The 25,499-nt window shown below is 39.1% G+C and overlaps 1 protein-coding gene across 1 annotated transcript; it reads right to left on the reverse strand.

Annotated features, from left to right (window-relative positions):
- Nucleotides 1-376: 376 nt before the first annotated feature.
- Nucleotides 377-18,732, reverse strand: LOC109464574 (cell adhesion molecule-related/down-regulated by oncogenes-like). The gene is made up of 9 exons (XM_019761579.1): nt 18,672-18,732; nt 6,545-6,868; nt 5,682-5,993; nt 3,756-4,013; nt 2,784-3,098; nt 2,245-2,367; nt 1,470-1,619; nt 944-1,053; nt 377-505 (listed from the first exon to the last, which is right to left on the reverse strand). Exons 1-9 carry the CDS (start codon nt 18,730-18,732, stop codon nt 377-379), a joined length of 1,782 nt encoding a protein of 593 aa, XP_019617138.1.
- Nucleotides 18,733-25,499: the final 6,767 nt, after the last annotated feature.

Here is a 25,499-nt window from a genome sequence, read left to right on the forward strand (position 1 = left end):
ATAGGCCGAGCGCAAACAACGTGCCGCAAAGCCTGACCCATCACCGCTGCTGACCTGGTTTGACGTGACGTGGATGGTCTTCATTTCACCGAGATAGACGGACATGACTAGAATATTGCAACGGAATGTGTGTGTGTGACCAAACTTTACTTCATCAGTAATAAATATCACAGAAATAAAAAAGCACAGCGTCATGTTATCTATAGGACATAACAGATGAGTCCAACGATATTAAAGACAGCAGTCGTCATCAATGCTGTCACACTTCATGCACCAACGATTTTCTGCTCCACATAGAATATGCACGCATCTGGAATTCATAATCATAGTCACCATGGGTTACACACTATACACATGTACATGGAGGTGTGAAGCATCAGTATCTTCCAACTCCGTGGTAGTCCTCGAATTCCCCGACGGCGTCGTCGTACTGATGGACGTCTTTTCTCTCAGAGAGCAGCTGCCAGCGAGGGGCTCGATATTCCCGCTCAATTTTTTCAATCTCCTACCAGAGAGAGAGAAAAAATAGCAATGATTCATCCCACCAGTAGTTCGATTAGTTTACAAGCAATGTCATCTATTGGCTCAGTCCACAGCTGAATTCTATATATAGCATCAAATCTGCAATCCATTTAACCCTTAGTTTCAAGGGGTCGTGAGTAACTTGGATTCTATTATGCTGTTTTTCGCAGAACTATAACGGTCGAATGTATACCGGAGGCGACAGCGGGCCGATGTAGAGTGCGCATACGGTATTTTTATTTTCTTTGTTTGGCTGTAAGACATATTTGTGCAACGTGACCTAAACTGCAGCAAGGTCAATATTGCTTTGAAACGTCTCCTCCATAAATGTCACTGGTGCATCCAAAAACTCTGCATTAGAGGTCTCGTATCTACTGCACTTTGAAGTATCACAGCAGATTAGACCATTAATTCTCCATACCTCTTGAGGGCGAGATCCTTTGTGCCTGTACTTATGTGGAGACTGATGTTTACATTCACTCCGACTCCCTCGGTCAGATGTTGGATAGCTGTGCGCAGGGACGGCTAAACCTGTGCATAAGGAAGGCAAGATTATCCAGAAAAACTCAAAGTAGTACCGTACGTACCTTAGTTTGATACGCTAAAAGTTCCATCCATCATTGTCGTATATTGTATATTTACTCCGTGAACGAGAATGTACCTCCTGCAGGAGTATTGTGGTCCGTCCGTTTTTCTTGTTCGTAGCTCAAACATAGGATTCCCATAATATTGTTTAATCGGCATGTAATTCTATACGTCGTCTGCATGTATGCCCGTGATGATGTACATAGTTTTATTTTCACCATAGCAGTTTAATATTGAAGTAAATGCATATTTCAGAAACATCTTATTGTTCCAAATCTGCAAAATAAACTTCACGGAGAATTGTCACCTATGACTACTTGTTATGGTTTCTCGTCATCTGAGTATTGATTCAAAAGTGTTACACCTACGTGGATATGATATCCCTATAGCATACGGATCCTTGGCCATCCTGGGTGGAGGAAGGGGTTTGGTCGCTGCCTCCAGAACATCCAGGTTTATGTCGGATGGTTCAAGGTTCACTTGCTTTGGCTGACCGTCTTTACAATCTTTTCCTGGAAAATGTGCATATCATCACATGCAAATACGTGTTAATTACAAGCGTTAATATTTTCAGAAACAAAACATAAAACATATGTTAATAAGTTTTTTTCTAGATTTTACTTCCCCTTAGCGATCATTGATATGACAAATGTTGAGGTAATGATATAACAAAATAATGTTGATGTTTCAAACGCATATATCATTTATTTATTTATTTATTTATTTATTTATTTATTTATTTATTTATTTATTTATTTATTTATTTATTTATTTATTTATTTATTTATTTATTTATTTATTTATTTATTTATTTATTTATTTATTTAATTAATTATTTATTTATTTATTTATTTATTTATTTATTTATTACAATTGCAAACATCGCAATACAATGGATGCCCTGGAAGCCATGGCTGATATCAGGCCCCACATACGTTAAACTTTATACATACGGACATAGACATATACATGACTAAGTTGAGTCATAATTATAAAATTACCTATACAATAAAATACATAACGTTTGACACATAACAAGTTCGTGATACATGTATAATTGGAAGGCCAGGTGTCATTCAAGTATAATTATGTATATAGTATATTGTGTATGTCATTTAAGAGTAAGAGCTGGCTTGCCTTTCTCTTTCTTGCCGCAGATAAGATCCTTTCTCCTTATGATGAAGATGATAGCCACCAGTGTCAGAAGAATTGATACCACCAGAACACCGGTAACAACTGCAATCATGATGACGGGTGGCCCTAGGCAATAAAGAAACAGAGTAATTATACGCAATATAACATATCAACATCTGGGTTAAGACAAATGATTTTAATATCCGTCCTTTCAAAATTTTAGTTGAATCCACCTATCATGATTTAATTTGGCCTGTGTTTATCATATCAGTTTATAATGAGTCTGGTTATTAAGGCTGTCAGTAAAATTCTATAGTAGGTCATGCAGATCAAGGATTGGCTTGCAGGGGAGGACAACCTTCCTAGATATTTAGACAGAAAGAACCAGCCATCATCATCAAAATTCAACTAATGAAAGCAGTCACCAAAAGGGTCGAGTAAGTAGCAACGACGAATCCTTTTAAAGAGGAGTTTATGAATAAATCTAAGTATGCATGGCCATGAATACTGAGTCTTCTCATTGCCGGTTACGTTATACTGACCTGTCACAATTACTCGAAATTCCCTCGAGTCCGATCCAAACATGTTTGTAGCCTTGCATATGTAATCCCCGGAGCTCGCACTGCTGACGTGATCCAGTATCATCAAACTCTCCGTGTAGTCATCCGTAGTCTTCCCCCTGATTGTGAGTCCGTCCACAGAGCCTCCCGTTAGTGTAATCTCCCGACCTTCAGGGTTCCGCCAGGACCAGATGATGCTATCAGGAGGCGGATCAGAGGTCACCTCACATAGCAGCGTGACTGAGCTCCCCTGTGTGGCGTGTGCAGTCTCGGGGTCTCCACGAATGTCTGGTCTACCTTGAGTAGTAATAGAGTTGGGGTGACATTGGCGTTAGATGTAATATATTTTTTTTAATTTTGAACTTTAAACTGTTATATTTAGGTAATTAGTGTGTAATGATATGGATTTTATCGAATAACTTATCAATTTTAATTTGCCAGAACTGTTAAGAAACCAAATTGTACAGCAAGCCATAATTTAGCCAACGGCTTCAAGTTGATTGATTGATGTTGATTATATTCAGATTCAAAGTCAGCTTTATTAATACTGGCATTGGCATGATCATTGGAATTAAACATGAATTGCGCCAACATTTACATTCTGATAACTATACGAAAACACACGGAGTAGATAAAAATTACCAAATTTAAAAAATGGGATTTAGGATATATCATGATTATATCATGACAAGAAAATAAACGAGATAGTCAATAAAAAATTGTTGAACATACTCAGAACTAATAACTTTCTGTAATATGCATGATTAAAGTCAGTAAACACATCATATGCTATCATATGCAATTTATAATGGCAGTTGCAACTTACTTTCTGATCATAACTGGACCAGAAACATTTATCTATATCTACTACACAAAGCAGATCTTGAATTATTAAAAGTAGTATTTAACTCAGTGGTTGAAGAAAACTATCAGATAAAAAATGTAGCTACGTACCAATGACATCTATCACTGCTTCTTTCACGCTCTCTGAAAATGCCAAGCTGTCCGCCACGCACTCGTACGTCCCTTCTGTTTGATAGTCCAGACGTGAGAAGCGTAACGGGTTGTTGAAGTACAGGTCTGTGTTCTTCCGTCTCCACCTTACACGGGGCGTCGGATTTCCGTCGGCTTTACATTCCAGGAAAAACTCTTCCTCACTGTCGTAAAGCACGTTGACTTTTTCATCAAAGGTTTTTTGAATTGATGGAGGATCTGGAAAGGTATGGAAGTATACCAATGCACTTTATGACATAATTTTTTTTTTATTTATTTCAGGTTTATTACATACACGTAAACGACCAGGAGTATCCTTTTATGCTCCCTGACCAAATTAAGATAGAATAACAGGAAGACTTCACAAGAAATGACAAATACAAACAGAAAAACAAAAAAAATAATTGTAACATTGATAGTAATAATTATAAAAATATTAATTATGAGATAAAAAAAATAAGGTAACGCAAGATAATAAAGTAACACAAAGACTTAGCGAGAAATAACGAATCATTGCTAACAAATCGACCAAAAGCAATAATTGAAACAATACTAATGATAAAACAATAATAGTAATAACAATTTTAAAAATACACTAGCTCAGGGATAGTAACTAGAAAAAAAATGATAATAATTATTATTTTATGATTCATGCTAAGTAAAATTCGAATTCAGTATACTATTACGTATATTACTTCACATTGAATCTGGTGTAAACCTAAGGTTTAAGGTCTAAAAATAGTCCAAAGGAATATGCTTACACAAGATGTCCAGTCTTATGGAACCTACGTCTGAAGGAGGGATGCCATTGTCGGCTTTGCACTGATACGTTCCCACATCTGACCTTGACACTGCCTTGATTATATCCGAGTGTCCCCTGTAATATACACAGCATATTATAGCCACCCATTGAGATGGCAAACACTTTTTTAATACATGTAGAAAGCCTATTGGATTCAACAACTCGAACAAGAACATTGTCGTAGGAAGAAAAATGTAGCGAGCAAGAGGAATTCTCTAGATGTATGGAAATGTTACCGCTCATGGATGGTTTATCTAATGGTATATGAACCGGGTAGCATTGGCATTCCAAATTGCCGAGACAACGGTCCAAAAGTGATACGACGTGAGCAGCATATAGAGACTAGCGTAATTCTATGTGATAAATGTTGAAATGTAAGAAATATTTCAACCATTTCTTCCGTTAGAGATTGTCTGGCAAACCTGTCATTGTTGCCCCGCCAATGAGCGCCACCTAACCTCTTCCACGTTACTACAGGCACGGGGTTCCCTTCGGCAGTACAGGTCAAGTTTACCGGCTCACCTTCACGTACTCTGAAGTAAGACTGCGGGACGTACACCTTCGGAGGATCTGATGTGGTCAAATATGGCAAAATTATGACTACGCACTTCCACAATACCTACACATGATAGCTATATGGTGCTTTCTGTGCCTGAGAATTACATAGTATCTCAAGTGGCGGTGCACGTGAGAGCAAGATGTTGTTTGTTTTTTGTTCATTTGTTTGAACCATTTTTTTATATATGAGAGGCTCATATAAGGTTGCATGCAGGTCGCTTTTCATTGAGACAATGGATAGTAATGGTTGTTTATTTTTGTTTGTTTTTTTTGTTTGTTTGTTTGTTTGAACCATTTTTCTTTATGAAAGGCTCATATATGGTTGCATGCAGCTCGTTTTTGATTTTTTGTACTCTACAAAATAGCAGTTGCCCACGATAATTTCTTCCAAAAATATTCGTGGCGACAGTATGTCTATAACCTTGTGGTTAAGGTCAAGGTCTGAAGAACATAAAAGCTTTAATACTATCTCTTAAATTACATGCCCACTCTCCATAATTGAGTACAACATTTTTTGCCTTACTTACAAAGCACGTTCATGGTGATGGAGGTCCTCTGTGGCATCACTAATGAGGGTAAACCTTGGTCGGCCACGCAGGTCATGTTTATGCCATTGTCCCACTTTGTTAAGAATGGCACGTACATGTCATATTCTATCATATCGTTATCCACAGATCCTGCGGCGTGTGCGAATCTTGAGTGCCGGGTTGTACCGTTGTACCACGCCAGTGAGGGCAGCGGGCGACCTCCTTCAGAACGGCAGGTCAACTGTAGACTTTGTCCTGCCACTCTGGGGCTTGCAAACCTCTCCATGATAATGGGAGGCCTCACTGGTGGTACTAGTAAAAGTGCAGAAATCATCATCATCAGGTCGGGGTTTAGTAGAAATAAGCAAATCACATGTCTATTTGCATATTTGCAATTAGTAAATTAATGTTTACCGAAGGAAAACATATTGTTTTTGATGCATTTCCTCTTCTTCCGTTCCAAACACTGACCTCTGACCTGATCGGAGACCTGATTTGTTGACGTCTCTCATCATGGTAACTGGTGTTGGGATTCATATTGTTGCAATTTTTATATTACCGATTTACTCCTGTCTGACCATATATAATGTATTTGAGTAAGAATCAACAGAGCAAACCATATGCGAAGGTAAACATTATGTAGTTGCTTTGCAAGTGTAACATTTCTAGTTATCTTAACACATCATTGATAATGTTTGTGATAAAGCACCGGCAGTATAAATTGGCTCACATGGGCATTGTTCCAAGATGTAATTGCTTCTCCTAAAAGGTTAGAACTACTTTAGCCATATCAGTGCACGAACATAAAGTATCATGTATCGCCTTCTAGGGGGCGGTAAGAATATTGATGCCTGTACACTAACCTATGACAGTGAGTTTGACATCCTCTGGGTCCTTCAGTGAAAAGGTGCTACACCGATAAACACCCTCATCTTCCAGTCTGACATCCCTGATGTTGAGGTTATACACGCCCGTGGTGTCGCCTGAGTTGCCTTCACCAGTGATAAACATCCTTGGATACTTTCCAGATACTGACGTTCCCTCGGATATGTAGTGTAGGTTTGGAGGGCCGAGCCAGTGAACCGCTTCATTTTCCTCCAGCCCATCGAATCCACAAGATAAGGTAGCGCTGCCGCCCAAGAGCACCGAGGTCGGCTGAGGCTTGCTGCGGTACGATGCAGCATTTACTGGAAAGATATATCATGTTTATTGCAAATACATGCCCAATAGCTAATTTCAAGTACAAACAACATGTGTGAAAAAAATAATATATATATATATATATATACATAGAGAGAGAACGTGTATCGTAAAAATACATTCTACAACATTTGGTACTAGTTTTGTGGGATATGATTTTCTTCTTTTGAATTTGACCACCTCTTCTATGATGGGCGGGGTCTTTGATTTTAGTAGCATTTTGTTCCTGGTAAGGAATAGTGGGAAAGTAAGGGTCCACTTTGGACCCGATAGTAAATAATTGGATTCTGATATCATCATAAAAATTTAAAGTAACAATTAGAGATGAAATGATGTGCAGAAAATGCTATAGTCTGTATGTATGTAAAATCTGTAGAATACAAATTTAAGTATACGGTATAGGCTAATAGGGATTGAACCCTTTCCCTCTCCTTAGGGGTAGCAATGTGTTATTACATCAAAAGGCTTATCGGATATCTATAATGGCAAATTCGTTTACAACACTCATTGCCTTGTGGAAGGTGGAGACGGTTTGCCGGTTTACTGATAGGAACACTCCAGATCATGAAATTACCAGTCTTAGAAGATTGCCTTTATATGTTTACCCTTTTACGTATGGCTGCTTTTTTGTAAGGACATTATATACAAACTGCAAGTGATAGAATAATCGGTTGTCACTGGTAGCTATTCCCACCGAAGGAAATAGCATTACACAAAGTTGAGTGCTTCAACTTTGTCGAAAAACAAAACGTTTGAGAGCATTTTGCTATACCATGACACTCCGTATCCTACTTGCTGCTCATATCTATTACGTATGAGGGGAAACTTCGATCAAACTTTATCCTAGAAATCCACGGCAAAACCCTAGTAGAGGAGGCCCAGATCAAGTGATAAAACAAGATGAATGGGAGGCCATTATCGAGCTGTTTGACAAAGACTTTAGTCTTTTCGGGCACGCATGGCTTCAGTTGACACAGGAAAAAGTAAATTTTCTTCAGAAAACTGGCTGGTATCCAAAAGGCGGAATGTCTAGGTGTGGCATTACTTTGGAGAATTTCAACCATCAATCAGCCTATTTTGGACAATTATCAGTAAAGGGATATATGATACGACGTTTCATAACACTGCTAGGCAAAATATAACAAAAGATATGTCATTTAGCAAGCACTATGCCAGCATTAATTCTTGTAGCAATGTAGTCCCTTTTCATCGAGTTTGGAGGGAAAGGAGAGCTAACACATAACTCTCTCCTCTTTCTTTACGGCCGTCTTATACGAACTGACCCGTTTTATGCAATATCCATTTAATAGTGTATCCATTGCTCTATAAATTTTATAGAATGGTATTGGAGCCAGCCAGCCCTTCCATCACACATACAGACAGTGGCAATGGGCGCAATTGATTCCAGTGCAGTTTGGTGATGCAATCAGGTGCGCCAATCGATCTCGTTAAGGCAGTTGAGGTAGTGGAAAATTGCACTGGTGAAATGGGCAATTAATTTAGACAAAATATCCCCTGTTCAGACGTGTCATTGGTCAAAATGGCATCCTGAGCCTTCACAGTTGTTCTGCAGTCATCCTCATGAATATGTGAGTAGAATACAACCTTTATCAAGGGTAGAATACAAAACAAACATTACAAACACATTTCTATCCTTACACTAACATAGTTCAGAGACAGCAGAGAACCTAAAAACATAAATAACGCAGTTCATTGACTACCATATCATTTGTCATTGGATATCATCATTAATTAGATTAGACATACGTTGAATTTGAATTGATACACGAGTGCATCATTCATCTTTCATGCTCTACTTCACACTATAATTGATACCACACGGGTCAACGATTGATTGCAGTTAATCAAACTTTAATTCAAATAACCTTATGGCTGAATGTTTTATAGATACCTTTCCCCCAATGCAATGATTAAGGTAATTATTTACGCTGTACATGGTGCACATTGATTGTTCACTGTATGAGCTATCCTCTGGTGTTCACGTAATTATGCAGATATAACTCTGTCTAAGTTATCTTGTTTTGTAATTACATTAATGTTCAATATCCTGATTGGCCTCAGGTAACATAATGCAATATTTTTAGATTTAATTTGTACACATTTGTCATAAATTTATGGAAATTTGGCACAGGTGGTAAATTAAAACGATCTAATTCTAGTAGACGGTATGTCGGTACATAATAGACTTACCCTTCTCCCAGCATCTGGCTTTCCAGAATTAACCGTAAACCCTGTATAGCTCATACAAACCGATAAATCAAGAAATATATCAGGCAGATTATAGATTTATATAGTAGAGTTTTATCCTTTGACATTCCATGAATTAATATTTTGAATACATTTATTTGGTATGGTATGTGCTAAGCAACTTTAATTAAGCTTTTTAGCTGTAAAAGAACGGTACATCAAGGAATGGCCACGACCAGTATTAATTATAGTAATGACGACGTATTTATCAAAGGGTGAAGGCAGGCACTTTTTTATGGATTAAAGTATTTTACTGGTTTCAGTGACTTGCAAAGCCCTCAGATTCTCAGTGGTGACAAAGAGTACCATGAGACCTGTACTGAAGTCAGTACAGGGTCAGATTCAGTACCACAGTAAGCTAGATGGAGATTCCTAATTGTGATTCAATTCCTGTAGTGTATTCGCCGCGAATAGTATACTTATAGTAGTGACGACGTATTTATCAAAGGGTGATGCCAGGCACCCTTTTTTAAGGGACTAAAGTATTTTACAAGTTTCAGTGACTTACAAAGCCCTCAGATTCTCAGTGGTGACAAAGAGTACCATGAGACCTGTACCGAAGTCAGTACAGGGTCAGATTCAGTACCACAGTAAGCTAGATTGAGATTCCTAATTGTGATTCGATTCCTGTAGTGTATTCGCCTCCTCAACTCCATTACCGCGTTGGCGTAGTTATGTTGTCTAATGGCCACAGCGGATTACTTGGTGGCGCTGGCAGACAGTCAACCGGGAATTACATGACATAAGTCTGACAATAAACACCTCTAATAAGTATTAGAGAGATCTTACGCATGCTAAATATTTAATCTGGGCTTAACAAATATCTGTGGCTTTACTTAGGGATTGGTTTATTGGTGTTGTTACAGTTGGTACCTTGAAATAGGATATATCAGCAATCATAAGCCAATGTAGTTTGCTCTGATTTGTATTTTGTTACAATTCCATGCAGCTGCAGAGGGATACGCGTGTGCAATTTCTAACATGCATCAGAGGTAGGATAGAATGAAGATTGTGTTACAACCCCCACCCCGCCTACTCCGGAGACGCCAATATTTCAAGTGCACGTCGTGTAATAACCATCAGGTCATAGGCAATTTCTACAAGGGATTACAGTGGGAAGAAGTATTACAGAAATGACAAAAAGGCGACCGTGGTGGAGACCGCCTCTGTAGGGATATGTACAGAGGTTACATGCACATCCCCTTAGTGCATGAGAATGACTGATCACTTTAACATATAATTGCTCTTCGTGTTACCACTGTGACCTGTGCCAGATAGCGTTATTTTGCACATCACGATTCCTCCGTAAGCAGTGGACGATAACAACAGTGCCTGCATGCGCAAAGCTAATATACATGTACCATGAGACGAGGGGTGAAAGACCAAACAATAAACTTCAACATAAAACAGAAAATCTAACTACAGGTGGTCGACTATGCGCCGCTCTGAATTTTCATTGCTTCGATTATTAAATCATAGTATCATAACCGAAATAGTCGTAAGCGCCAAGGAGCAGCCGTGTAAATCAAATCGATATTTCTATGCACAAGCAGAACAGTACTATTTTAGTTTAGAGATAAGGGCCTCACGCGTAACTTCAACCATATAATTTGTGTAAATGCAGTTCATAGTTCTTATGGAGTATCAACGATATGTGGACCTTTAGGTAAAAAGCCAGGGCTCAGTTAGTATCAAGAGATTTATGGTAGAGCAAAGAAAATCAATAAATGAAATAGGTAGTTATCAGGTAAATTAAACTCTATGACCATTAGGGGTAAATTCTGATCTATAACATTTCATGCTGTTGATCCTGTCAATGGCATTCCTTCAATCTTGACAACATTCAATTCTTTTATACCTTTTTTTCCTGGAAAATAAGTCCTTAAATCCCCAAACCATGAAGGTCAATTACACAACGTGAATTGCATAATGATTATAGAAATACATATAAAACCTTCTATGCGATGCCGTAGATTAGTTTATAACATCTAATCGAATCTACAATGATATTGCAATCAAGGTGAATTTTGTTGTGATAATCTGCACCAGGGGATACCAAACCGGCGTCGTTAAATAAACTAGATCACTTTAAATGTGGTTAAAATGTGGCCTCTTCGCCGTGTGCAACGACCTATCAGCAAGAAGACTGTGATTTATTTTGAAATATGTCTGAACTTCAAAGCCGGCTGCCTCGGGGGGCCAGGCGTCGACAATCGACCACTGCATCACCATTGCAATGGGATTCCACACGGATCGATACCAATCTAAATGAACATTGATGGATGCCGCGCCATGATGGAAAATGTAGACTCTGTAATTACCAGCTTTCGTACCCACCACTATTGACATAAGCTGAAAACTGGAGCAAAACACCACCTATAACAAAGTTAATAACTAGTAATTTCTGGCGTTACTTGGTTTTATCGGTCATCCTACTTCAGGGCCGTATCATTAGAATAATTTTCATCACCACTTCGATCATTTTAAATTAGAGTTAAAAGTACGTCTCGGGTGAAGTATCACGGAGAGAATTACAGTGATGAACCACAAAGATGCCGTCTCATTCGTCTGACCTTCTTTGATCTCACTGAAACTCAATATCTCCTTCCAGACAAGGGCTGTAAAATGAGCGGCCAGGATGAAATTGCAGAGATAATTGGGTCTCTTCCTGCGAGACAAGACAATTTTTCCTTCCGCTTGATGCCAAATTTCTTCGACTTATTCTTTCCTACACCTAATATCGAACCACAATACCCTGTATTTCAAAGCATGATAATATATTTGTAGATCATTCATACTACAACTAACTTTACGTGGAGTTTGACACAAACATGAATATATCAAATTTGACCTCTTTTCCTTACAACTGATATTCAACTTAATATTCTCAAATAATGATATCTATTGGTTGCTATAAGTTATAATATGACATATATTAAATGCAGTTGCCTCAATGACTTCATGTGGTTACCTCCATGATGGAAACTTACAATTGACATTCAACTAAATGTTCTAAAATAATATTTTATCTATTGGTTGCTATTTTAAGTTATAATATCACATATCATATATTGAATGTTTTTGCCTTAATTACTTTAAGTTGTTGCTTTCATGAGGGAAAGCGACTGAGCATGAGCATTCATGAATACCTTATAACAGCACATGTCACATTGTGTAGGTATGGCGATTGGTTTACTGTAGGCATCCTCGTGACTTGACTGCTACGGAAAGAAATACAGCTATTCCTTCGGATGTATCTGACCTATCTCCATGTTGGAGAGAAGAGTCCTGTTACAGTTGTGAAATGGCCCTTTAGCTCACAGCTGCGCTAGATCGAATCCTGTCAGTATGTTAACATCTCATGTAACATTTTCTTCCCAAAGGTATCGATGGACGGAAAGTTTTCCATGTGTGTTTAAAGCTCATGTAATCATGCAAACGATATGAACATAAGTAAATCTAATTTTGACTTACGGTAGTGTATATTGCCGTAAAGCTAACGGCTATTGACAACTGTATGTAGGTCACATCAAATCAATATTCTGTCTTAGCTATTGCTCACTTGGTTCATCATCCACAAATCATAGGAAAGTGATGTGCTTAGAATCTAAATGTGTTTTCTTTTTTGTTGTGTGTAGTAATATCTATTGATTTATTTATGTTTTCTTTAGCCAGGGTGGCCCACTCAGTGATCAAACACTGCTTTGCAGTGGGACCCTGGACACAGAACACATTAAAAAAAATACTACAAGAAACAAAACAATATAGCAAAACGTACAGAAAGTACTTACAGGACTTAGTTTCGTTGCTGTTGTTTTTGTATTGTATACGCTTGAATACGAATAGCACCATGATACTGTAATGACATGATGTTGGCACAGAGAACTCCCAGAGTGGAGAAAAACAGTGAGTCAATATATTGTTGAAGAATTACCATGCAGTGTTGTGAAGTATGACTATATGGCTGAACAGTGTCCCTATTTTGTCTGTATACATACGATACGCATGATTGTAATAAATATACTAACCATGAAATATCATGACTGAACTGATTTAAGGCATCCCTACAACTTCATGCTTTGAAGGGCCATACCTAAACCCCCTGATAACTTGAAACTGTTCGCCATGGACTCAATAGGGAATAAATGGTACAACTCAATATCTGAAATGGTAATTACTTTGGTATGTGGTGCTACGTCTTTCTCTTCCATATTAGTTTGGATACTTGACTTACCTTCCAGCTAGAAACTTTTTTCATTTTGTAACACTGGATTCCTGGTTTCTTAAAGGCATCCAATGCAGTTTTTAGGGCTTGGAAACCAGATTTTTCAAAGTCAATATTCTAGTCACTTATCTAAGTTAAAGCAACACTGCCCCGATATTGGCATTCATGGAGCAAAAATTCTGACCAAAAACGGTTACTGGAAGGACCTGGATTGATTTTTAGGGTACCATTCAGAAAAAAATTGGGCTTGTTTCTGCAGTTTTGAATGCCCAAAGTATGAAATACTGATTCAAATGTGCTAATGTGGGGCAGTATGTGTCAATATCACAAAGATTGCATTATTCAGAATATTGCCAGTTTTGCCACCTGAAATTGCATTTGATGCCTTTAAAACTATGGGGACAATCTTCAAAGAACATCAGAAGCGATTTTAGGGATTTTTAGCAGAATGCATTCAATGTGGCAACGAAGCTTGGGGAATGTGCTACAACGAGCTTTGTGTTATGTGTTACCTAATGACTGTATTATACAGAGCAAAAACAATTACAGCAAAATAATGAATGAAATCATCCATGCGATATCTGTTTGCATCGTCATATCACGGCGCCTTTGTGAGCAAAATCCCCGGGGATTAACAAAATACTGTCGCCAAATAGACGAACCATTGATCAAACGCAACGCCTGACAGCTCTAGTCTTCAAGACCTTCAACTCCTGACACATGGAATGCTAATGTGTCTAATGGATGCTGTGGCATCATACTTTCAACAGTCTGTATACAGTTCTTGCCCATGAAATTCAAATCCTAACTGTCTTTACCCTTGCAAAATATGTGAAAATGCTGAATGCACGTTACGGAAATGTATTTGTATCGTCTTTCAACATACCAGGTTGCTTGCCAAACTAGTGTGGTCAAGAGGTACTAGGTAACAGCTTCGGAAATGGATGATTTGGTCATGAATATGATATGTGGTGTCAATATGTGCTTGCAATGAACAGCGACCTTGGTAGACACGGTTTGTTCTTCAGGTGATGCATGTACCTATCTTGGCAAGGAATGTATAAAAAGGAAGCTGTGCGTGGCACCGCAATACGTTATGGTTCTGTGTAGGTTGACATCAATGGGGGCACCCCGTGGTTGGCGGTTCTCGTTTGCTTGTGTAACGTGGTAAAATTTACAATGCAAAAATAGTGTCTGAAAAAATACATATTTTTCTTAACATAAAGTCTGCAATGGCATATTTATCACGTCGTTATGCAATTTTTACTTTAACAAAGTAATCTGTAACTGTTGTATCGTGCGTACACCCTGAATAAGACTGATCTTGATTTGCCTTTATTACATTGCAAGCTGTGTTTGGACTCATTTCCACCGGAACGAATAGCTTCATTACGTTTACTATGTTATTGCTGAAATGCCAGAGGGTCAAGGATGATCTAGTAGCCTGAATTGCCAAATATGGCTGCTTAATGCTTTCAGTAGAATTCAGTATGTGCCTGCAACTGCTGATGTTAGCACTTGATTAATGGGCCTTTTAACTGCAGGTTCTTTTGAATTGTCCTCAAAACATTTCCAAGAATACTTAGCTTATGTTGGAGCCATAACGTGGTTTTAGATAAAGTACCGTCTATAAAAATAGTTTAGTACCCGGGCTGCAGCTGGCAATACATCTTACATGTTCTCCAGCTACCCATATACAGGCATCTAGTACGCCCCGTTGGCTAGTACATGGGATTTGGCAATCGTCGGCAGGTTGTTTTGAAATGCGTATTCTAAATCAAGTCTCATTCCCAATGCTGTATTTAGAATTAGATTTTCCATTAGCCATATGTGTTAAATCAGAATATGATTCTGGTATTTTGATGATGTTTACATGCTATCTTGATTTCTAAAAATGGGATTAATTTTGCAAACTGTTGTTGAATTTAGCTATATAGCATGCTAACAAGGGCGATAACCTGTTACATAAAAGCAACAGCTCTTGGATATGCTTACCTTATGCTTACATTATACTTTTAATGATTACAATTAACAAAAGTTGAAGTTTTTTTACGTCTTTTGTGCGAATGAATCAGTCTGCTACTGCATAACATGGCAATGTGACTGTCTTGTCCCGTGTACATGATCAGGATATTGATGTGCAGTCATGAAAATGTATTCATTTTTTGCCTTCTTAGAAACTAAACATGCTTTATGCTAATGGGTATGAAATAAAAGTTCAAAGAGTAATTTGCATGCCATGAGACATGTCCTTTCAACTTGCACGAAAGGTTTACGGTCTATTGAACCTCCACTTGTCCGCCTCTGTGTTTGATCTAGTATTAGTGTTCCTATAGCAGCTTCATAACCACTCTAAGTGTGAGTCAGTTTCGGTACATTCATCCTCTTCCACCATAAAGCGGCTAGCTACATACAGGTGCTTCAAAATCTCTATAACTTTTAAACACTCTTGGTTCTTATCTTTGGGTAACGATTTTCCATTAGATATGATCGACATCTGCGTACTCGATGGAGAAAGGAGCTCAAGAGCAGAGTTTGCAGTCTGATTTACGCTATAAACGTAAAGATGACGAATCCCTCCAAGCCATCCGGCTCTTGAGCTAATGGTGCTCTCGGCATTTAGAAAAAGAGCTTACTACCATGTTTCTCTGGCTATAAAAGAGAGCTTACTGAACATGTCTCCTACGCCGGCCGAAAGATGAAAAGACACGACAAAATATAATGGTGGTTCTTAGCCAGGGGGAGTAGGGACGGTATGTTGCAGGTCAACCTGATGAAAGTTAGATAAAAGTACTCATTGCAGCTGACGCCCGGGGAGACATCGCTTGATACAACAAACGCGAGGGGATAAAAAGAAAACCATGCTCACAGATGTAGTTATGATAAAAGCAGTGTTACATGCATGTGTCGACAAACTGTGGTTCTAGAGGCTGCAGACTTCTGTAAACCTCACAAGTAATTCAATTATTCCAGAACTGAAGACCATACCCATCGCACTATGGCACTCTAATATAAAGACCTTCTACTTCCTGGACTATAGCAATAATTTAAGAAGGTTATACTAGTATTCAACATATATCTACTCTAATATGCATGCATGTGGAACTAGCATAAAGGGCGCTCTTATACCCATCCCGAAATAAATTCCAACTACTGTCTTTAAAACCTGACTATAAAATAGCTTAATGTTGTTCCAGAGTCCGCACGGTCAGGTTCATTTTATCAAGCAATGGGCTTATATGCTGGCGTTCAATGTAATCCTAACACTTCATACACGTAACAACCATGAGCGTAACGCGTAGATCTTCATTTTCCTGCCATAAACGTGGCTCTTACAGCGATATGCCCTTTTCCCTATGGCATTTCAGCTGAAATGAACGGCTCAGGAACGCAGCTTAGGTTCAGCCGACCGGCCGCTGATGCCATCACTGCAGCAGAACTTTCATTTTGGGACAATATGCTGACTTTGGGTCATAAATTGTACTTGTTCACGGTGGATGCCTGGTAGATACAGTTGAAGTAAGACAACATCAATGCATCAGCTCTGACGTGAATAACTGGATCACAAGATGGTATTGGTCCATTCTTACTCCTTCTTTCGTTTGGAGAAATGGGTTTGTGCCATTCATGCAGTCAAATTGTAACATGTAACACAGTAAAAGAACCTCTTCTCGATCTCCTCGTACTGCAAATATTCTCCACAAGCAAATAGTAATTACTACTTCAAGCACAACGGGTTACCTTGAGTAAGTATGTGTAGTCTGATGCGATACAAAATCAATGATGCAAAGAATGCAGATTAACCTGTAGCAGTTTATAATGCCGCATTCTGTGGATCTTTTTTATCTGTGATTCTAGACAAAACCTGTATCTGGACGGACGTCTGTATGGCATCATTGCAGTCCTGATAAGTATCTAAGTAAGTAGAGATGATTCTTACACTCCTTTGACTCAGCACAAAAGCCTGAGCACTAAAAATCAATCATATAGGTACCCAGGTGGACTTTTGAAATCCTGTCTTGACTCAACAACACAATGATAAAGGATGAATAGATCCTTAAGTCGTGATAAGTGATTCAAAGAAGAAAAAGCTCTTGCCTGTAGAAAGCAAGATAAGCAAGTTTGTATGTGTTAATGCCATTTATGAAAGAAGAGACTTGATGGGGATGTATCCCTGGCATTTGGCACTGCTGCCAATAGAGTTAGTAGAAGAGCAATGCCAACAAATCACGGAATTTTTATGAACGGTGTTCTTCAAGCAGCCCGTACCAAGAAACCCTACAAGTTGAGATGACAGTGCTGCAGGTAGCGCCAGGCAATAAAAGCACTTCGTATTCCGACCGCATACCTGGGGTCACAGTGGTAACTGGCGCCTTAGTTATTCATTTAAATTTTAATAAAACATGAAGTTATTGTACAAGCGGAAGAGATTAAAAGCCACGTAGCGTTTGAAGCCAGCTAATATAGATGGGATGAAGCAGTCATCAAGGAGTTTATCATTTTTTGATTGCGTCTGTTCCTTACAGGAAATTAATAGATGCGGAGATTATTGCTAAGGAAGGCAAAGCCTTACTGAGTCTGATACGCATGAAGGCTTTATCCTAACGAGAACAAAATAATGAGTAACCGTTTCTGTAATAGATTGTGCCGTAGGCGTCTTAGCCGATGATTTGTTCTTCTATAAGAACAGTCAATGCCCTTTACATACTCAACAAGGAAAATGGGACTTTATTTCAATACCCTTTGTGATAACAATGACTTCTAGGATGATGTAAAGACATGGGTAAAGCATTAGGCAATTTCCTATGTTGTTACAAATAGCTGTAAATTCAAATGGTTTATGGTCCAAAATGGAATCTACCCTTGATTTAAGGTCGTACAGATAACAAAGCACACCGAGAGGCTTACTGTTCTTTGCTAATCAGCTGCGACAATGAGGAATGCAAACCCAATAAAATATTAAGACGGGCGTCTAGATTTAGATATTCAATTTGATAACTGAAATGATAAGGAAATATTGCATGCCATGGCTGTTAAAAGCACAAAACACGAGAGGTAGATGTAAAAAAATGCACCGCTGCATGGTCTAAAATATTGCAGTTCATTCAATAATGAAGAACCAAAACAGCTACTTAGCATCATATTTCTACACTAAAGATTGCCTAAGTAGAAAGTGCACGGTGTGGCTAGATAACCAAAATTTTGTTGCACGACAAACTGATAACCAATTATCTATCCCATAAGATGGAGCTTACCACTTTCAACTGAACTGTAAAATGGTTTGAAGATCCCCTTACCTTTCATGGCCATGGAGAGAACCACTACCAGTTGTATCGCGTATCTCCTGTATGGATACATGGTGATAGCCTGTGGACGAGTGTCTGCAGTCAACCGCCTTCTGCTACAGAATGACGGGACTCTGTACGCCCGGCGTATAAATACTGACATTCGCGCATGTGAGGCAGCCCCGATAGGCTGCGAAAAGCAGCCGTCAAAATCGATTACTCTAACATTACGTGACAGAACTTCAATACAAATAAACCATTGACTCAAAGTGATAAGAGAACCTCATTTGCATTTCGCCGTGCTTAAAGCAATTCTTAGGTTCCGCAATATGTGAACAAGCTGGTGATTTTACAACACATCGAGCCAGCACCGCCCAACTAATCCAGCGTGGCTGGGGATGCTTGGTGGGGGTCTTTCCTTTCAGGAAGGGCGTTCGTACGATTTCACGGAAGCGGAAGCCTGAAATAATGGTATAAGGTAGAATAGTTTTGGTGACATCGCGCTACACAGGACCTAATGCCCTGTTATTCCACACTGACACGGCAACGAACAGCCGGCGAATTTCAACTTGCTACCAAACGTGACGAGAAAGTAATATTGGTGGAAGATTTCTCACAAAATAATGGGGTTTGGTAAAGGGCTTTTGCAAACAGGCCTGCCAAATGTAACGGGGGCTGTATCGGTATTGCTTTGCCCTTTATTAGTATTTTACGCACGCCTAAGCCCCCCGCTCTGAAGACACGGAAACTAAGGTTGTGAGTAGAGCTGCATATACTTTCAACTCGTTTAAACTGTAAATGCACTTGACACTTTGGAGGTGATAGGTGGGCAAAGAATGGGCATTGCCTGGCGTCAGGCATCTCCAAATTGGACAAGGACAATCTTTCCGGTAATACCCCCTTTTCCGGGAGGGCTTAATTGAGGAGAGTCTGTCAAATCCAGTGAAAAGTCAGGACCTATGTATGCAGATATCCCTTCTGGATACCCTCAGGTAAAAGCAAAAACGGCATATGGTCGGCAGTCTATTAAAACTAAGCATGCACATCATTATTGCGGTGGGTTTGGCGGATACAGATTTAGTTAAGACATTTGGAGACAACTATAACACGAAGATAGATGTTCTCAGATATCCCTAAATCTTACTCAATGCGCAGGCATTTGTATCGCCCATGATACAGTTGTTCCTTTTAAAGGGAATGGATAGGCGGCTTAACTAGAGGGAAATGCCATGTGAAATCCGACATTTAAGTATGATAAATGGCACTGGAAGAGCGACGCCGCTTACACACATCTGTCCTCGTTTAAGACATAGTCTGCTGAAGAAGCGGCAATGCAATGGCATGCAAGACGCAGCAGGCAATCTTGTTCCACATCAAGAGCCTACATTGTCTCTCGGTAATTTAAAAAAAGAAGACTAGTAAAACTTCAGATATCATCATTTTTAACCAGAGTAGTTCTGGCGCTGGGACTCGTACCGTTTCGAGTGACTGCCTCGTGGGGACTTTCTTCACAAAGGCGCCGCTGACCATGACAAATGTCGCTACCTTAATGGTGAACATCATTACTCGCTCTTCCCTAAGGTTGTGAACTCCACTATCGTTTCACTTAATCGGCTGGCGTTGACTCCTCGTTACTGGCAGCGGCGAATGCCTGGAGGAAGGCTGCGAAGAAAATGAGTGCCACTGACTTGACCTTGCACTCCGTCTCGTCGAAGATGGATGCGGCAAAGTTGAGTTTCATACAGCACGTCTGGGAATTCCTGCACGTCCAACAGATCTAAAGTTGATGTCCCGGGAGAGTGTCACTGTACTCTTATGTCAAGGATGTGACACGAGGTGACGGTAAAGTACAATCTGTACAAGTTTACATGTACTCCAAGTTGTGCTTTAACTTTGTCCAGATACCCCTGTGTACACCAAACAACGTTGGTATGTAATTCAATATCATCAAATTCTTATTTATAGCTCTCCAAATTCCAAGAACGTTCAAAACTATTGTACTTCGTTGACATGACAGATTACAAACAATAATCTCCAAAGCCCAGTGCATCAAGTTTGTTGACACAATCATTAAAAATGCACAACTCATCTGTTGCTGAGGGAGTGAATTCCCTCTGGTAGATTTAGGTTCCTACAGTGAACCAGAAAGGATGTTTAGTCTGAGTAGTTTGAATGTAAAAAGCTTTTTTTTTGCCACGCAATGTCGGTATAGTCTGCCGATCGATGGTTTCTTGCCCGATGTCATATATCTAAACAGCATTACCACATTTGAGTGGGGGACAGACTATACATGTACAAGACGTGAGCGTGGTATAACAGAGAAAAGGCATGCATTGTACCCTGCCTAGCATTGCTAAGGAAATCCTATCAAAGTTGAATAATGCATATAAGTCCAGAATATAATATTTTTCTAGTTCAACAGTTTTGAACGAGTAGAGTTCCAGTAACTGATTCTTTCGTCTTTGTAGCACTTACAGGAATCTCTTAGAGCATTTAGTCGTACTGGGACAAGATTATATGGTAGTACAAGGAGCTTATACAAATCCTCCAATCATATCATCACGCGAACGTCATTATTTGCGTGCCACCAAAGGATGACAATGATATATAGCATATTTAGTACCGCATTACTTTCCATTCGAGAGTTAATACCGTGGAATTTATTTCCATTACACAAAGATCCGATGAGGTCACTATTTGGCCACATTGACTGAGTGACATTTAGAACTACTTACGAAGTCATTTCTAACGTTCCAATGACCACAGTCTGATAAAGACTCCTGTTGAAACGTTAATACTCTTCTCGATAATGACCAAAAGTATGGGTAAGCTATGGCAATAGGTAATCACTTCTCCAATTTGGTCGAAATCCACTGACTGGTGCAATTTAATTACGTGGAGAGTTCATTAACCTATTGGCTGGTTACTCAGTATAGCAGGGATGTGTCCATGGTGTAGATGGGAGCTTGGCAATCATCAACGTCTTCTAGGCATCGGGGACAAACTCTACCGCATAATGAAGTTCTTCCGAAGTAAAAGAAAAGACATTCAATTCAGTACGGGGAAGGGCCCATTGTCAGCACTGTTCAGGTGGAAGTCTCACCCTACATTAGTAAGAGCCCGCACACGTACACAGTCTAAATGGTTATGGGACTACGGCCCACACCTGCTTCACTACCCATCAGCTAAAGTAACATCATACCGTAGCAGTATGCAACATTACACTGCACGAAAAGTTGGATTTACCAAAGGTTGTAAATTCAGGTAATGTTTACTATGTACACAGTATCTGGCTTTACAATGGTAGTAAATAAAGGTCAATTGCAGTGATTTCCTTTACAACCCTTGTTAAGTCCGGCATTACCGTACTTGACTTTTATTTACTGCCATTGTAAAGTTCAGAAGTGTTTATTACAAAATCAAAGTAAACATTACCCAACTCTACTGGTACTGGTAAATCTAAGGTTTCGTGCAGCCCATAATATATATTATGGGCTCAGTTTTGGAGCAATCTCGGACTGGAACAACGAACCGTACTTATTTACAGGGTATTTAATAATCATATTATCAGCGGCAATTGATATTGGTATGTAACCTGGATATTGTTTTTTTGTTTGACATGTATTAATGTTGTTATTTTATGATCTTTATCATGTTATTAGTTCTAGAAGTGTTTTAGATTTTACTGTCAGATACACCCGAAAAAACAGGTCTGTTACTTAAATATTATGTTTTCTGCATAAACAAAATAAACTATTGCCTGTACATGTATCCTTACTATCGATTGGTAATGGCAAGTATCTAACTCCAGATTGAGACCAGTGGCCTTAACCATATTAAGAAGTTTATTTGAAGTCATTACCTCCCATTTAATCATCATTTATTTTCGTTGCTTCCTTCTAATTGCCAATAGTTTACTTGCCATATCTTCAATTTCTATTTATATTTTACACATGCCGGTTCAATTAATAAACGTGCTTTCTATTCAGTTTCTTTGAATTTATTTTTGAAAAGTGGTATATACTTTCCTTCTAGTATCTACATGTGTTCTTGTTGTGGTGTATCATTCTATTGTTTATGAAAAACAATAAAAATAATGCTACCTTGAGTTCAATGACATAATATATATAATATGACAAGAATATAGTACCAGATTATTGACATATTTAATCTACAATCATAATCCTAATGGCCATGAATATTCAGCCAATGCCCTACATGATGGATCATAATGCCGCCAGCTGCAATGCACTTTCCTGGCAAAGACGAGTTTTATTGTATTGAGTAGAGTCAACGTAAATCTCTCTGTTTTTAATGATGAAGAATATGACATTATATAACTCGATATACGTTCTTATGCCCACAGCGATGTGCCTCATTGGCACACGTAATGTTAATCAATCACTTCCCTACTCTTTGCCAGGAGAGTTCCTTAGATTAATTACAAGGTGTAATTGGCATTCATTGGGGTCAATAGCCCTTCAAAATCGCGCCAACAAATCCCATGTGAAGTAACATTTCATGGGCCTCAGCGATGACCTTTAAACTTTATGTGGAAGCTGATGATATTTATTGAGGTGCCATTTGCTTCTAATCGTCTGCCAGATTGCATATACATCACTAGGATATTTTATGCATGTTGTAGTCATGATAAAAACGGCACATTCTGGCCTGTGATATAGAGTGAATGATCCTGAAGGAAACTCTAGTATATGTGCGTGAACCCGTGAGTAATGGCGCTGGGTTTGGTCGTTGCTGGCAACGGCAAGGCGTCATGAATTTAAGATGGATTGAGTGGAGGAAAGTTTGGTTGTGAATTTGTATTCGCAACCTTGGACGATGTAATACAAAATAAATCATACAAATTCTCTGAAGAGTCTGACGGCTTAGATAGCAACTGCTATCTTTCATCAGCAACGTAAAATTCTCTGATGACAGATAGTAGATTCTATCAGAAATGTCTGGCTCTTCTGAGGATTTTTCCAGTCGCTTGATTTATTCTGTACTATTAATGTTCTGCTTGTATCTCATCGACGAAATATGGATTAGATTAAGCATGTTTTAAAAAGCACGCACTGTATGTAATTTGTCTGCATGTAGACAGCTTCTGCTTACAAAACTGTATCAAACTTTTGATGCTGGTAGTCAGTTACGACTTTTGTGCGTTTTTGTGATAAGAAAAGATAAATAGAGTTGCAAATCATCATAGCCATTTTGAAAAAGTGCACGTAGGGCATTGTCATTTTTTCCTGTATTACGATGCCCTTAGGAGAATGGCAAACGCAGGATGCAGCGCTTCTTGATCCGGCATTGGGAGCCACTAATGCGTGCTCCTTAGACTTTGACAGGCTTTCCAACGTCAAGACCTTCTCCATTCTGATAGCTTTTGAACTAATGGAAGTGCACGAGTAGCCCCTCAGCCACAAAGACACCGTACTTTACTTCTATCCCACGGCGAGGCTTAGGATCAAAGAAAGAGTTTTCCAATAAATAATGACGACGTCTGTTATGACCGTGCACTTCTTGTCTGTAATTCGATGATTTGAAGCATATGATTGCGCCACAAGAAAGAACGTTTTACAGAAACCCCATGAGATTGAAGGGGGAGGGTTGCGTGCCTCAAGCGGTCAAATGAACAGTTTTCTTTGCAATGACCCCTTTTACCGACTTCTCATATTACCGGTCAATATGCACGCATATGTCGAGGGTTTCACTATCGCCAGTCTTATTTCAGACAATTTCCAAGAAAACACGCACTTTTCTTAAAAAAAATGCTTCAGCATAGCCATTTCCAGGGCAATAGATGTTGCACTTACGGCTTTAAGCAGTTTTCGAGGCGTCATTAAAATTCATGAGTTCAGTTTGATATGTGCACGACCTCGCGTCGCCTTCGATTGATTTTTTGAAAGATGTGGCGATGGGCTCAGATGTACCTAGCAAGGCAAATAGACATTCCCTGAAATTCTTGTTTAGGTCATTTCAGGCATACCTGACCATACTGCCGTGAATCATACACCTCTATCTCTTGCATATATATGTATATCTGTCCAAGTTTTATTTTATCTCAATCAAAAGCATAGATAAATTCATTTAATATAGAAAATAACGGTAAAAATGTAGGTACACAAAACAATCAGGTATGTTTTCCTTTCTAAAACATTATTGATTATTTCTGAAAATCATCGACTGTAAAAATCTGTACTGTTGTTTGCACCAGGTGCCGAGGCAACGTTTGGCTGTTCATCAGATACCCTGTGAAGGTGCTGTCTCTGCAATTTTAACACAAGTGAACATCGCCTATCTTCAACCTAGCTTGGGGCCCAAGCGATTGCGCTCTCGATAACCATTCCAGCTCTGCAATTTTAATTGCAAATGGAGAAACGAAAGGCACATCATTACGGCAGCAATTGCGGTGGTTCTCAGGTTGTCTCCGATGTGTGTAAATTCCTCTAGGGATTTCGCACCTAAGTCCTGCCATAAATTCCAGACGAGACTATCATGATGTATCTAAAGGTCATACAAAACACTCTAGAAGGGATTGACACGTGTCATGTGGGATCTGGACAGGTTGTACCTGTTTTCCCCCCGTCAGCAAAGATACCTGACCTTTTCACACCTGTCACATGCAATGGGGAGGCATGGGGCATGAATTTGAACTTGAATTTGGTAGTACTTCTTCAAATCAAGGAAGGCAGCCATGGTAACACAAGTATTTTCTTAACAAATTGCTCTGTAGTATATGAAACATGCTATGCAATGGGCAAGTGCATTTCTACGTCTTGGGGTTTACGTTGGGTAAAACAGATATGGTGAGAACAATGGCAACTCTTGCCTGGGACC

The sequence above is a fragment of the Branchiostoma belcheri genome, unplaced genomic scaffold (assembly GCF_001625305.1).
Source record: "Branchiostoma belcheri isolate BF01 breed outbred unplaced genomic scaffold, Haploidv18h27 scaffold14, whole genome shotgun sequence".
NCBI classification, from domain to species: domain Eukaryota; kingdom Metazoa; phylum Chordata; class Leptocardii; order Amphioxiformes; family Branchiostomatidae; genus Branchiostoma; species Branchiostoma belcheri.

Excerpts from the sequence above, each read along its gene's own strand:
- LOC109464574 (XM_019761579.1), bottom strand. The coding sequence starts at position 18,732 with ATGTATCCATACAGGAGATACGCGATACAACTGGTAGTGGTTCTCTCC. Across the intron at positions 5,994-6,544 it reads TGTCAAACTCACTGTCATAG|TACCACCAGTGAGGCCTCCC; the intron begins GTTAGTGTACAG and ends CACTTTTACTAG. Across the intron at positions 4,014-5,681 it reads CATCACCATGAACGTGCTTT|ATCCTCCATCAATTCAAAAA; the intron begins GTAAGTAAGGCA and ends ATACCTTTCCAG.